This window comes from Leptonychotes weddellii, chromosome 4 (assembly GCF_054177405.1).
Source record: "Leptonychotes weddellii isolate Sample4059 chromosome 4, ASM5417740v2, whole genome shotgun sequence".
Lineage (NCBI taxonomy): Eukaryota > Metazoa > Chordata > Mammalia > Carnivora > Phocidae > Leptonychotes > Leptonychotes weddellii.
Window position 1 is genome coordinate 87,805,481 of NC_138372.1, and position 15,786 is coordinate 87,821,266.

Below are 15,786 nucleotides of genomic sequence, written 5' to 3' on the forward strand. Positions count from 1 at the left end.
TAAAAAATAAATAAAAAATCTTAAAAAAAAAAAAAAAGAATTTTGTGTTTCTCCCTTGCTTTTGCTTAACTGGTCTTTTTGTGTGTCAGTATTTTGAAATGCTATTTTTGAAGATTTCTTTACTGTCCATTTTCTCTGCTAAATAAATACTTAAGAGCTAACATTAATTGAGTGCATATTGTGTTCCAAACTCTGCTTAAACACTTTATACTTATTATGTCATTTAATCTTTTCAACAATAGAAATTTTTATATTTAAGTAATAATAATTGCTTTCACTTGTTCGTCCAAATTTTGAATGAAAAGACTCATTCAGCTTTATTCTACCAACACACTCTACCAAATTGAAGATTTTATTTAGATAGCATAAGAGTTTCCACTTGTGAAAATGATTTTTCTGTAATAAAAAGAATTTCCTCAGGTTTTTCTCTTGAGATCTATTATCTATCTATCTATCTATCTATCTATTATTCATATGCGTAGTATCAGCATTAAAGGTTAAGTCATGAAGTATAATATTTCTAAATTTTCCTTGGAAGGTGAATATGTCCACAGACTTGGAGGGAACAGATATGTTGGCAGAGAAGGCGGATCGAAGAGAATACATCGATCTGTTAAAAAAAATGCTAACAATTGATGCAGATAAGAGAATTACTCCTCTGAAAACTCTTAACCATCAGTTTGTGACAATGACCCACCTTCTGGATTTTCCACATAGCAATCAGTGAGTATGGTCTGGGGCATTTGCCATGATGTGGTCCAGTATTGTTACCATCTTAACAGCTAAACAGAACAATCACATGAGCAGCAGCCTTGGTACTTTCATATTTTGCTCACTGATGCTTTCCTTTCTCATTGAAAAAATCATGAGATTAAAAATAAGATGTATGTTTCTTCTCTTTATGGTTATAAAAACTCTGGATTCATTTTATCTAAATATACTTGGGGAAAAATGTTGATCCATATTCATCTTGAGTTTTTTGTTGTCTGTTTAAATCTCAGCATTCATTTTACTGAATCTTTAATCTCTTTTTTCAGTGTTAAGTCCTGTTTTCAGAACATGGAGATCTGCAAGCGGAGGGTTCACATGTATGATACAGTGAGTCAGATCAAGAGCCCCTTCACTACTCACGTTGCCCCAAATACAAGCACAAATCTAACCATGAGCTTCAGCAACCAGCTTAATACAGTGCACAATCAGGTATTTAATAAATGATTTTGGAAACTCAAACCTAAGAGGGGTAGAAACTAGTAAGAGTACAGTTTGAGATAAAGAAACCAGTTTTTGCTTTGGTGATCTTGTTGCTTCTTATGAATTTCCTGCATAGCAAAAGTGATGGAAGACCAGGTGGACTGATGATACCTACCAGTCATGTACCGACAAAAACTAAATACAAAGGCCTAATCCAGGCCCTCACAGTCTTTGCATAGTCCCATAAAGGGACCATAGCTATTGTACTACCTACTGCTGTTAGTTGTACTGACTTTAGCCACTGACTTTCTCTGTTGGGAAGGTTTTATATGTCTCATTACATGTGTTGAAGGGTGTTTCCAATAATTTTTTTCTCTACTGTACATTAGATCCTCAGAACTTACTCATCTGTAACTGCAAGTTTGTACCCTTTGATTACCTTCACCCATTTTCTCTCCCACCTTCTGCCCTGTCCCTAGCAACCACCAATCTACTCACTGTTTCTATGAGTTCGGTTTGGTGTTTCCAGTAATTTAAGAGTGGTTTTGCATTTGTTTGCGAAATAGTGATATTTACATTTGTTATTGAAGATGTGAGCTTCCTAATATCTTAGCTAGGTCTACTTTTAAAAGGAGATTTGGTGGTATTTCACATCTAGCAACTTTTTTGTACAGAAGGAAGAGGTAAGGGTTTATTTGAGGCTGTCCTCAGTACAGGACTGTTTTTTATTCTGTGTTTTCTTATTCAACCTTATAGTATGCCTTAAATTTAGAGATTGGGAAGATTTCTTAAGCAGAGAGTTATTTCAGGGACAGTTAATACTACATTTTAAAACTTTGTTTTAAGTTTTTCTGGGTAGATTCTGCATGTGTAAAAATACTGTTATTTCCACTTTATGCCAGTATACAGCTATAATCCTTTTGTTTTTAGGCCAGTGTTCTAGCTTCCAGTTCTACTGCAGCAGCTGCTACTCTTTCCCTGGCTAATTCAGATGTCTCACTGCTAAACTACCAGTCGGCTTTGTACCCATCGTCTGCAGCACCAGTTCCTGGAGTTGCCCAGCAGGGCGTGTCCTTGCAGCCTGGAACCACCCAAATTTGCACTCAGACAGATCCGTTCCAACAAACATTTATAGTATGTCCACCTGCTTTTCAGAGTAAGTGGGGAATCTCCTCTATCAAATGGTATCATATCAGAGCCACAGATCTTGCTTTAGGCAGTTCCTTAGTAGGTATCTAGTTGTTTAGTTTTGATCTCTGACAAGTTTAAACTCTGTCTCTGAATATGAAGATAACTGAAATTAACAACGTGGATTTACCCTTTTTACATTGGTTATGTATCTAATTATGCTACTGTCTGACACGTTATGGGAGTTCAGTTAACTTTTCTTATTTGAACTGCCCTGATACCAATTTCTTGCCCACTGAGACCTTGTACCAATGTCCTATATCTTGTTTAAGTATGTATCTCTCAATATGCAGAAATATTAAGCTTGAAGAAATTTGTTATAAACAGAAATTCTATACTGAATCTTATTTCCTTTATCATTCTACTATTAATAAAATTAGCCTTCCAAATAAAAGGTAATTTTATTCTAAAATGTAAAAATTATGCTTAAGAATATGGAAACCTCATGAGTTACATTCAGAAATAAAAATTATTTATTGAACTGAAAAATTCTACAAGCGGAGGTACATGTATGGGGAGTGCATTAAATTTATCTGCTTCCGCTTATGAATCATATTGTTCCTACAAACTTCTATCAACAGAGGAACAGAATAGCTGAAGAAAGAGGCTCTGACCCCATATGTTGCAATAAAATTTAAATGTTCACATTCCCATCCTTCCTCATTTTTTATCATTATTCTGTAATTCAGTCTGTCCAGTTCCTTTTTTTCTGAAATATGGGAAATGTGTTTATTGATATGGTGAGCCATTTAAAAGGTTAAATTATTTTAAGGATATTTTCTGACAACACACTTGACTTTCCCAACAGAAAGTCATTGTCAGTACCCTGTGGTAATAAATCAGGATTCAGGCTTGTCATAGCACTTTACAATAGAAGCAGGTAGCATTTTTATCTTTTTACTTCAGTTACTTATTGACTGTGACTCTCTTGTTTGTTTGGTTTCTGACAGAGTCGGAGCAAGCAGAAGGAAAAGAGGGGCTAGGGGAGACTGAGAGATTACCGGGAGGACAGGAGAGCGATAGCGATGTAAACCAGGGAGAGACCACAGGGAGAGCGGAGGAGCAGATACCAAACCCGTAAATGCATATTTAGCCTAACTTACCAAATAATTTTCTGCATATGCTACATAAGAGTAAATTCTATACTTTGGGTTGTCGTATGTCGAGTGATTCTTCTACTGAATTTAGCAAACTAGCCACCCTCCTCCCCCTCACCTTTTCCAAAGTGAGTCTCACGGGAACAGTTTTCAGATGCGGGACTCTGAAGTCTTCTGCCGCTTCTCAGATGATATTTATAAGATGAAGCAGAACTTTTTGGTTCCCTTAATAAAACAAAATGTAGACTCGATGTAGAGGGGAAAGTGGTGTAACTCTTTTGCTGTAATTAGGTAAGTATAAGTTTTGGAAATTTTTTTCTATTTAGGAAGTCTGAATAACCTGAGGAGTTAGAGCAAATTATATAATTTCCAAACAAAAGGAGTTTTTAAGTTAATGAGGATGAAAATAGCTGATATGTATTACTACACGCCAGATAATGTTCTGTTTGTACATGTATTAATTCATCCTCAACAAACAACCCTAGGAAGTGGGTAATGCCATTGTGCCCGATGTCATTATATCTCATTATAGATGAGAAAATTGAACCTGATTCTCTCATCTGCCCAAAGTCTTAATAACTACCACTAGTTAGTGGTAGAACTGGGGTTTGAATCCAGGCAGTGGGTTTTTGAAATATACAGTACCACCTCTTAGTATTTAAACTCAGCTATAAAGGTTGTCAATTGGTTTGTCAGCCACAGCCGTATGCTGGTTTCTGCCCAGCAGTCCTCTATTCCAGGTTGCCTCCTCTTCTTTCACCATCTGTTTTTTTTACAAGATACTATACTTAGAAGAAAATTGACCCTCATCAATTAGACAGTTCTTTCCATACTTCCATGGTTTTTTATTTAATGGGTTGTATTCAACAAAAGCAAAACAAAAATTAAAGCTTGAATCATTTCCTAGTTCAGGGCTCCGGGAGAACCTTCCAAAAGTGTTGCCTTGTTAATTCTTTGTTTCCACTTGTAGTTTCCTGAAGAAGCAAGTGTAAATAGCTTAACTGCTGTGGCTTAGCCTAAATTATGAAAGCAGTCTAATGCTTATTTAGTTAGATTTGTAGGTCAGTACTATAAATATTACTTTCTGTACTATTCCAGTTGACCAAAATAGATACACATTTTACTCAGTGGTAACTATATTTTGTAATTTTGTCCCTTTTACTTTATTATCTTGGAATGTATAGGTGAACTTCTATCATGAACATTTCTTCCTAAATTTTACTTGCCTTTGCCCTCTGTTCCTGTTTGTAGGAGGCTATTACAATAATGTTGTCTTGTAGTTGGCCATGTGTCCTGGGAATTTAGACAAGAATTTTGATGTTGCTTAGATATTTTATTAGCTAGCATTGCCTTATGAAGAACGGCTGGCCGATTTTTTTTTTAATCTGGATATCTGGATTTGTTACCTTTTATTTTTATATAAGTAGCACTTTTTAAAAAAGTTATTATTATAGTGTTTTAATTCTAATTTTACTAGTCTCTCTTACTTCGTGTATTTCTGGATTGTGTTTTCCAATATGACATCTTACTGCTAAAATACTTGTAAATCACTGAAATGGAAAATTGGAGGACTTGCTGAAAACCACAGTGTTAGAGTTTAGGAGTTATGCTTATTTGGTAGTAATATTAAGAGAAATTAGTTGGTGATAGCTTAGAAAGTATCACTGAAGAAGTATTCTAATTAAAATGTTTGTGTCCCACTTAACAAAACTGCAGGCATTAGTGAATTAGAGAAACTTCTGTTAGTGGATAATAGAAACTTAAATTCTCCACATTGAAAGTTTTGATAGGGCAAGTTTAAAAGAAAGTTTTGAAGTCTCTCTTCCCGACTCTTGGCAAAAGGGAGAACTGCCTTGAGCCTCTCTTTTCCCCAGAATAAGAAATTCCCGTTTGGAGGAAACATTCATTCAGCATTTGTGCCCAGAGCAAGGCAGCAAAAATTAGCTGTGCATAAGTTGTAAAAGAGAAAGCTGTCAATGGCAAAGGCAGATTCCTAAAATAAGTAGAAAAGAAGTGTTCCTGTAAACCAAAATACCTACTTTTTAAATATTTTTATCCTGAGTTATAATTTCTTCAGTTCACATACTAGTTGAAGATAAAATGTGTAACTAAATTGTGAATTTTTTGAGGAGTAGGGTAAAACATCTTAAAATATTCTGAAAGGGTAACTTAGATGATAAATAATGATAATTTTTTCTTAACTAAGAGTCATAATTAACCAAAAGTTATAATTATTTTAAGTCTTTGCTTTTAATAGATTGCATGTAAAAAATACAAGTTTTTTTCCCCCCTAATGGATTAAAAGGTGAATGTAACTTAGTAAGTATAGGTTTTTTGTTTGTTTGCTTTTGCATATGCTATTAATGGGAATGGGATGGGTGTTACATTTTAAGTGTTGCAGGAGAAAAAAAGTTTTTTTAAAATTCCCTTAAACCATCCCTTCTTGTATCAAACATCTTTCCATGAATTTAACCAGAGAGAGCCAAACCAGTCTCCCTTTTCTTAAGTCCCTAGACTTCTATGAAATTCCTATGTCACATGTCTAGAACTAACCTGGGTGGTGGATGATTTGAACAGAAAAGCTAAAAACAAAAAAACCGTAAGCAAACCACAGACCTAGCAAAGCAATTTAACTGTGGTGGTGTTTTCTACAGCTGGACTACAAGCAACAACCAAGCATTCTGGGTTCCCTGTGAGAATGGATAACGCTGTGCCGATTGTACCCCAGGCTCCAGCTGCTCAGCCACTGCAGATACAGTCAGGAGTTCTGACACAGGTAAAAAGCCGCAGCAGCTTGGATACTCAGTATTGCGGAAGCGCTACTGAGATGCAGATATTTTGTCCTAGAAGATGGTATTTACTTTGACTGTAAGATCTTTCTTGGTTATGATTCCGTGGACTTAAAAGGAAACATCTATAGAGGAATGATTGCTCATTCCTAACACTATTGCAGCTCTGACAGTGTCTTCCTTAGACTTACAGGGATAAATACCCAGACCTTGAGAAATGGTGTTTTGAGTAAATTTACTCAGACTTGGTGGGATATAGTTAATTTTTTATACACATGTAACAGCATTTTGATTCTAAAGATAAAGTGTTCCCCTTTTGTTCCCTTTAGTGTCCCCTTTGCTCACTCTTTCAGAATGATATCATGACAGAGAGGCTGGATCATACCAGGATGCCTCTTCAAGTATTACATTCCTTCACTCTGTGTGTTTAACTAAGCTATAGAAAGCCTTAAAACTTTCTACCTGCCACGGGACATGCAACTAAGATGGGCAAGAAAATCATGAAAGACTCATATAAACAACAGATACCGTATTTTCAATTCTGTGTGTAAATGTTTGTGGCCTGTGACACAGAGGAAATTTGGAAGCCCAAAACTCTTCTTTTGGGAGTAGGACGAAGAGGAATTCTTAATACATGCCTTTGTTAACTGAGTTTTGTAGAGCCAATCCTCTGAATCTGGCCCAAGAAGGATTCCTATATTTGATTGCCTTAGGCCCTTGACATTTGACCTAGTGGGCTGATGCCGTGCAGAGCTGAAGGGGAAAGTTGTGTTTTACATGCATTTTAGGTGATACGAAATTCCTACTTGTTGGTAGTATCTTGGGGGGAATGAGAACCCTTCTGAATCCAGATAACCTGCCTCCGTGTTTGTTTCACTCACCTGCCTAATCTACGTTGCAGGGAAGCTGTACACCACTAATGGTAGCAACTCTCCACCCTCAAGTAGCCACCATCACACCGCAGTATGCGGTGCCCTTTACTCTGAGCTGCGCAGCCGGCCGGCCGGCGCTGGTTGAACAGACTGCCGCTGTACTGGTAATTCCCCTCACTTGATTGTGTTACTAACGGAGTTTCTTTGGTTTCTTTCTTTTTTATTTTTTCCTGTTTGTTTTTGTTCTGTTTCCTTCTGGTTTTCTCATTTTTCAAAAAAAAGTTTTTTTTTTAACTTAGTCTTTGCAGAGGGCATGGAAGCATGTGCCATCTTGTGGCTGTGTTCTTGCTACATCTTTAATGTCTCATTGTTTTCCTCCCCAACATTTGCTGAAGCACTGTTTGACTCTGATATTCAGTGTGACTCTGTAAGGAGCCAGATCCCTTTATTCTTCTTTGCCAGCCTAGTGTGATAAAAGCTCTTGGTGTAGTCTCAGAAGAGCTTCAACACTGTATCTGTTTTCTGCCCTCTTACCCTCTGATCCTTGAGAATAAAGGAAATGGCCTTTAGTTCGGCTCTGCTGCAGGTATCCGGATGGCCAAAATTTGAACTCCCTGGCAAGTTAGCTTCCTTCTTTATTTGCTGTTTTAAGCTTCGAAAATTTTTGTGCATGTAGAAATGTTAAAGATGCTCCTAATTTATTGCTTTATCAGTTGATGTTAACTTTTCTTCTAAGAACATACGAAGATAACTCTGCTGCTCATGATCAGTGGCAGCTTATATCTTCCATTTAAAGATGGTCCCTTTAGAATATTTTTAGATCATATTTCATTTGTTGGTTGAGATTAAACGTGAACTCATTTTTAGGGGTTTATGGAGAAATTAATGACTTTATCAATAGGTCTTTATACAGAGATGAAAATATGGCCGAAAACCCTTATGCAAATACAATACCTTTGTCACTGAAAGTCCTGGGGAAAAGTTACTAAATACAGCAGCATATGTAATAGTATGGGGCTTAGAGATAGGAAAAACAAATAGGACCTCGAGGTGTATTTCAGGATTTGTACCCTTCAGAGTGGTCTTTGGATGTGTTTTGGTTTATTTGGGGGAGTTAAACTTGTTTTATTGGACATCCAGCATTTCATTATTTAAAAATTTAAAATTAGGTAGGCATTTGAAAACTTTATTGATACTATTGAATACTGATATCTACATCTTTTGAAGGGGCTTTTAAAAAATTCCCTTTGTTGTTTCTCAAGGACTCATGTTGAGTGTAAACACTTCCAGAAACATACTTTGGTTGTTGGAATTTGTTTGGTTTTTAGTTTAAAAGCCTTTGTCACCTCCAGATTAATTGTATCATGAGCATAAAACCTGAGTGCAAGGGAGTCAGATATATTTCCAATTTGATTGATCCAAGCCACTGGTTTTAACTTGCTCACCTGTAGTTTTGAGAATGTTAGTTGATACTTCTCCTTTGCTGCTTTTCTTAAGTTTGCACTAGTCATTTGCTAAGCTTTGCATATTTTTGTTCTTCCTCTGTCAAAACAGTTCGTCGCTTGGAACGCCAGATTTCTGCCTCACGTTGGAATGTTATTTCTTGCTCTGTATTAAACTACATGCTTTGTCTTGTGCAGGTGTTGGCTTATGGAAAGACGCATGGTGTGACTTAACATACTTCTCTTATTTTTTGTTTTGTTTTATTTTGTTTTAAATTCTGCTTATGGTAGCAGACGTGTTTGCAGTTTCTCTGCTTTGAAGGCTTCTTGTTTGGAACCGGTATTTGTAACAAGTGGATCTGTTACTTGCAGAAATATTTTTAAAACAGTGTGTTGATGGCCTTGCAGTTTGAAATTCAAGAAAGAACCATATGTACCCAAGCATTGTAGGTGATTGTACTGTAGAATTTAAGTTTAAAAAGGAAACTTTCAAATCTGTTCCCATTTTTTCAGAAAATGCCAGAATTTCTGTAAAAAGTTAGAAAACATATTTGTTGCTGTCTATTGCAAGTGCTTGTTAAAAACTAGAAATGATGTATTTTCTTGTAGTGATTAGTTTTTATGTTGAAGTATGTTTCCATAAATGATAACGTTAAACATTATATTTTAGGTAACTATTAAAAACAAAATATGGTGCTCCCTGCATCTGTTTTGGAAATATTTTACTTACTGCCTTATTTAATTCTATCATATGGCTGTATATGATGAAGTTAGCTTTCTCTTGCTGGCATATGCTTGTTTGCCAAAGGATTTTGGCCTTTGGTCATCCGCATCTGTCTCCATGTTCCAAGTTCTACCCTTTTAAAAAGGCACAATTCTCCCCTTTGTTTTATGGGTTGAATTGACCTGATGTCTTAACTGATTGGCACTTCAATTTTAAAATTACTATTTTTAATCTCAAGGGAGCTGTCTTAACTCTTTCTAGGTGTATTTTTAGAATCGTTGCAAAAATGATACTCCATCATTTAACCGGAGCTTACCTCTGAACTTTTCAGACTCTTTGACTCTGCAGTATAAGAGAGAAACTCTTAACCACAGGGATCTTCTTTTCTTTAATACCCTGGTGGTCATGTTACAGAGGTGGCCGAGAAAAAGCAGCATGTTCTCTTTCCCAATTCATAAGACTTGTAACTTTGAGCCCCTCTGACTTTTCTTTTTTGATCTCTGCAAGTTAACAATCTACAAGCAACTTCTTTTAAGATACGAATTTTTCTTTCATCTGAAAAACAAAAGAAAAAGCCAAGAATGAGTCAAGTCTGGATCTTTTTATGTGTGTTTCCTTACAGCAGGCTTGGCCTGGAGGAACCCAACAAATTCTCCTGCCTTCAACTTGGCAACAGTTGCCTGGGGTAGCTCTGCACAACTCTGTCCAGCCCACAGCAGTGATTCCAGAGGCCATGGGCAGTGGCCAGCAGCTCACAGACTGGAGGCAAGTACCCTGTGTTCTTCTCTGGGAGATTTGCAAGGGTAGATCCCCTAGGGTAGAAGTGCTTGATGGTTTGGTCAGACTGGGAAGAATATAAAGGAAAGGAGAGATGTATCTCTGTTTCAGATTCTTTAAGAAAACCCTTATCGGGCTAGGAGATGGAGTAATGAGAAAACTTGGAATATGGGAAAACAATAGATTCTGAGGTCAGGAATCATTTATTTGGGATTTAAAGAAAGGCTTATGCAATTAGAAACCATGCAATGAAAACCTATAGCCTTGTCATCCAGGTGCCCAACTTAAAAAATAAAACACAGCTCTGTTTGGTTGTTTTAATTGCTTTTAATACCTATTTGGTCCTAATTTCCCAGCGGTTTAGGCATTCAGTCTTCTCTGTGTCTTTCTGTTGGTACAGGAACGCCCACTCTCACAGCAACCAGTACAGCACTATCATGCAGCAGCCCTCCTTGCTGACTAACCACGTGACACTGGCCACTGCTCAGCCCCTGAATGTTGGTGTTGCCCATGTTGTCAGACAACAACAATCCAGTTCTCTCCCTTCAAAGAAGAATAAGCAGTCTGCTCCAGTCTCTTCTAAGTAAGTCTCTGTTAGAGCTGGTAGTTAAAGCTGCCAGTTTGACAGAGATGTCGCCAGCATTTAGAGTGCCGTGGTGTAGACCCTTTCGGTGTGAAGCAGCGAGTAGCTGCCGAATTGAGCTAACCTTTTCACTTGGGCATGCATGCCAGGTGTGCCCTGGTTATGCAAATCCTTTCTCTCTGCTGCCACTTTGAATCCAGGCTGTCTTTTAGGCCGATGTTTTTGTTTTTCTGCCAACATTACAGAGAGAAATTTAACCATGGAGTAAAGGGCATACAAAAATAAAATTTATGTTGTATTTTAGGGTTCCTGTCCCTGGTGGAAACCCTGGCTAGAGCGGTTCGTTTAGTTTTTATTGGAACTTCTATAGTTAAGTGTTGTATTGACTTAATGGTTAGGTAAAAAGGAATCAAAGAACAAGCTGGGAAGAGTTCTGGGGGAAAAGACGGATAGCTTTGGGGACCGAGGACTGAACGGTCTTTCTTGTGACCTTTTTCTACAGGTCTTCTCTGGATGTTCTGCCTTCTCAAGTCTATTCTCTGGTTGGGAGCAGTCCTCTCCGTACCACATCTTCTTATAATTCCCTAGTCCCTGTCCCAGATCAGCATCAGCCAATCATCATTCCAGATACTCCTAGCCCTCCTGTGAGTGTCATCACCATCCGCAGTGACACTGATGAGGAAGAGGACAACAAGTATAAGCCCAATAGGTAAGATAGGTGAATGGCTCCTTGGCTCAGTGGCTCCAAACCTTAATCTTCGACTCTTGGTTTCAGGCAAGTGGCCCAGTTTGGGCTATGAAAGGAAGGACTAAAAAATGGTATTTTGGAAGCGTGGCCTTGGATGCGTGAGTCAGAACACTCAAGTTTCCATGACTGAGCGATGTTAAATCAGTCTTTTCAGATACATTTGCTAGAAGGGGGATATTAAGTTGCTTAATATTTAGCTGCTTTGGCTTGCAGTGCACATTATACCACAGACGTGATTCCCTGCCTTTAAGGACCTTTAGAGTCTGAAAATAGATGCCATAGCAGAAGCACATAAACAACAGTTAATTGGAAAAGTTAGTAGATAGGAGGTTATTTGTAATTTCATAATCTGCAAAGGCCTCTTTGGAAGAGGTGCAACTTTAAGTATGGTCTGCAAGTTGAGGAATGTAAATACCAGATAATTTCCTCTTATTTCAGCACCTTAATCCAAGTTCTTAACTGGGCAGTTAACCAAGAGAGAGTGGATACATTTAAGAACTGTTACATACACCTCTCTCTTAGTGGGAACATAGTTAATTGCTTTGATTTTTCTGTGTTAAATTCTTCACTGGGCCTTTGGTGCTAGGCATAAAGAAGAGGGAATAACCCCACGTTTACCTGAGGAGGTAGGATTCACACATGACAGTAACTGAGAAGACTTTGCAGAGTTATATATAAATGAAGTTTAATGACCTGAAAGAGCAGATTTAGAATGAAGTACTTCAAAAGAGCTATTTACAAATTATATTTACAGTTACAAGATGGTATTTACAAATGGGATGTAGACTTGAACCTAAGTATTGAAAGTGGTTTCTGAACGGATTTGGGGAAGAGAAAAGGTGAACTTTCCAGTGAGGAACAGTGACCATGGAGTGGCAAAAGTTGTGAAACCAGCAGGATTGCTTGGACTGGAGCCAAGTCTCTTTTAAAATCAGGAAAAATTAAAGTTACGAAGATGGAGTTCAGTTTGTGAAGGAACATTTAAAAAAAAAAAAGTATGGCGAGAAGTTTGATTAGACATACTAAGGAACCATTTATATAGTCTAGCAGGATGATACGGGGAATACTATTGAAATGACCGTGAGTGGAAATGGTTGAGCGGCAGCGTGGAAGAGTTGCTAGAGCTGTGTATCTGGCAGCATTCTGTCCCGGCTTGAATCCTGTCTTCACCACTTACCGCCTGTGTGACCTTGGCTGAGTGTCTTAATCTCCCTGTGCTTCAGCTTCCTCATCTACAAAATGGGGGTGATAGTACCTACTTCACAGAAGTGTTGTGAGGATCCGGTGAGACCTACGTGTAGTGTAAGAACAGTGCCTGATGCATAACAAGCACTCAGAAGTCTGCCACTGCTGGTATTACTCTGTCGCCGTCATCATCCTTGTCGTCGTGGGAGACCAGAGATCATCAAAGAAACATTGCTAAGAGGGGGGTGAATTGTCATGTGTTTTCTTCTCCTCAGCTCGGGCCTGAAGGCAAGGTCTAATGTCATCAGTTATGTCACTGTCAATGATTCTCCAGACTCTGACTCGTCCTTGAGCAGCCCATATTCCACTGATACCCTGGGTGCTCTCCGGGGCAATAGTGGACCCCTCGTGGAGGGGCCCGGCAGAGTCGCGGGGGACGGCGCCAGCACCCGCACCATCATCGTGCCTCCACTGAAAACTCAGCTTGGCGACTGCACTGTAGCAGCCCCAGCCTCAGGTGAGCATCTTCACAGCCGCAGGTGAACTCTCCATCGCTGTGTGTGTCCTTAATGTGTCGCTCTAATCTGCTTAGGTAGATTATATGGTAGCGATGGTAGCGACCAGTTACTTAATTCAGAAATCGGTTCCTTGTGATGTGAAATCATTTTTGGCAATCAGTGTATCTTACTATGTTTATTTTGTTTGGGTTAACATAAAAGTGAATTTGTAGTCTCAGAAATGTACTCAGTTTTGATGGGAGAAGACAGACAAGAGCTGTTGTACCACAGGGAGAATTAGCAGGCAAATTTTTTTTGGCACAAGTGATTAAAATTTGACAATCCAGAGTGAAAAGGAATTGATACTATTAAAAATGACTGCAAACTTTTTTTTTTTGGAAAACGCTATGTACTTAGATCTTTTCTTACCAGTGTCATAGCAGTAATACTTTTGTGGTTTTATCATCAACCTAGCTACCTCCATCTTTTTTGCTATTAGATGCTGGGCTTAGGCTCCCCAGTTCAGTTATCAGGTAATGCTAGCTGCAGTAACAAACTGCAGACCTCCCTGGCTTGACATAATAGAAGTTTGCTTCTTACTCACATGACTTCCCAGTGCTAGTGCTCCTGGTTGGTGGGCCTGCAGTGAGTCAGGGATCAGAGCCCAGGGATCCTCAGCCTCCAATGAAAAGAAGAAAGAGTTTGGAGGAGGGACACCTCTCAAGCCCTGGAAACAGTGCAGACTAATCCCATGGCCCCACCTAGAGGCTCGGAGGCCCAGGAAATGGAGTCCTTGTCTAGGCAGCTGTTTTCCAGTGGCAACTCTGTACACCAAAGGAGGGGGAGCATGAAATTTTGGTGTCAGTATAGCCATCTGTGCTGTACTGACATAAATTAGTGTTTTACTATGAATTATGTTACCGCCAGAGACATGAACAGGGTTCTGATTTCAGGATATCATGTTAAGCTTCAGTGCGGTTCCCCCCCTCAGAACTGGGCAGCTGTCCCATTGCAGGCAAGGCAGAACTTCCTGATGCCAGGCTACTGAAGAGCGTCGTTAGGAGCTCTGTCCATTGTTGGGTCCAAAGAATAGAGGCTACTCCACAAATCATTGAATAAATGCTTCCGTTTTCCTAGTAGGACCACAGAGGAAGCAGAACTTGGAAATTGATCTTGCTTATATCCAACTGCTCTGCAGTTTCTTAGAATTTGAAGATAGTGAGTGCCCAACAGGATCTAATCGTGCCTTCTTTTGAAGCTCCTTTGACACCTAAATGTCCTAAGTATTACCAACATCTTACTCAGCTTCCCAGTGTCATTTCTATACTTGTTTCACCCCTTCCTACATAAAACTCTGGGCCCCTTGGGGGTAGGGACTGCGTCCCACTGGTGTTTGTATTTCCCGCAGTGCCTTGCACATTACAAGAGACTGTGTAAGATTTACTGGAGTGAATCTTTCGAAGATCCTTCATGGAGCTTTGTAGCAAGACAGAAAAGAAATGGGTTGTACAGTTTTTGTTCCTCTGGTGTAAATGTAATTGAGGAAATAAGATACACATGAAACCTTAACTCTTGCAAACCTCATACAGATGTGGACTGATGAATATGATGCCATCTGAGCTTTAGCTGAGGCCACTCATAACTGACTACGGTCTGACCCTTTTTTAGGTCTCCTGAGCAGTAAGACCAAGCCAGTGGCCTCAGTGAGTGGGCAGTCATCTGGATGCTGTATCACCCCCACAGGGTGTCGAGCTCCACGCGGGGGGACCAGCGCAGCACAGCCACTCAACCTTAGCCAGGTAAGCGCTAGGGGCTGCTGCCTTCTGTTTGGGGCCCTCCCTCTTGTCACTCTCTGGAGAACCCTGCTTCCGGCTGGACTGCTGAATAAAGCCAAATGAAGCCCCTTTTGTGTCAGACCATTTGGTGTTCTATGGCCTGCGTCATACCTGCATGTGCTGTGTCCCTTTATTCCCTCTGTAAGTGTGTTGAGGATGCACATTCCAGGTTTTCCTTCAGACCTCCCTAGTCTGTCCTGGAAGATCAGAGAAATGTCTGGAATTTAGAAAGAGCCTTGGGTGCTTTAGTCCGTACCTGCTTCTGTACCACCACATGCTTTGCTACCAGATCCTCTTCCTTTATATCCCAGCTCATAAATAACCTGAGCCTCACATCGATTACTTGAGGCAAGAGACAGTGCAAAGCTTTGTGGCCACTTCATCAGCTGGTTCTAGTCCTATGTGTTGGCTTGAGTCTGAGATTCCGCCCCCCCCCGCCACCACTATGTGATCTGATGGGATGGGGAGGGACACTATTCTGTGTGTAAAAGGGGCACTATTCACTCTTTCTTCAGCTAAAATTCTGGTGCTTGTATGATGTCTACCAGTATTAAGAAAGTGTAAATATGAGGGTGTAACTGTGAATGTGTGTGTGTGTTTGTGTGAGAGAGAGAGAGAGAGAGACAGCACATGCAAGTGCAAATGTCAGTTCGAGTTAGTGCATGTGTTTTAGGCTCCACAAGTCAAGAGGGATATGAAGAACTTAGAGGAGAACAAAAGAAAACAATGGCAAGAAAGAAAGGTTAGGAAAAATTCAAATTCCCTGGCGCCAGAATAGGGTGAGTTTGAGTCAACAGTTACTAACTTGCAGGAGTGGGTAACCCTGTGAACTCTTGATTCCCTACCTGGGGGGGGGGG

At 39.4% G+C, this 15,786-nt stretch overlaps 1 protein-coding gene across 6 annotated transcripts in view; it reads left to right on the top strand.

Annotated features, from left to right (window-relative positions):
* HIPK1 (homeodomain interacting protein kinase 1) overlaps positions 1–15,786 on the top strand; it is a 49,415-nt gene that overhangs the window by 28,621 nt on the left and 5,008 nt on the right. For 2 of the 6 annotated variants that reach the window (XM_081815716.1, XM_081815715.1), the window contains 11 exons: positions 539–723; positions 1,038–1,200; positions 2,122–2,347; positions 6,131–6,252; positions 7,167–7,301; positions 9,926–10,068; positions 10,481–10,663; positions 11,166–11,372; positions 12,872–13,113; positions 14,762–14,892; positions 15,602–15,670. In XM_081815716.1, coding sequence (XP_081671842.1) covers positions 539–723; positions 1,038–1,200; positions 2,122–2,347; positions 6,131–6,252; positions 7,167–7,301; positions 9,926–10,068; positions 10,481–10,663; positions 11,166–11,372; positions 12,872–13,113; positions 14,762–14,892; positions 15,602–15,670 — 1,806 coding nt within the window. Of the gene's footprint in view, positions 1–538; positions 724–1,037; positions 1,201–2,121; positions 2,348–6,130; positions 6,253–7,166; positions 7,302–9,925; positions 10,069–10,480; positions 10,664–11,165; positions 11,373–12,871; positions 13,114–14,761; positions 14,893–15,601; positions 15,708–15,786 lie in introns of all 6 variants that reach the window. The other 4 variants (XM_081815717.1, XM_081815720.1, XM_081815719.1 and 1 more) reach the window with 4 other exon arrangements.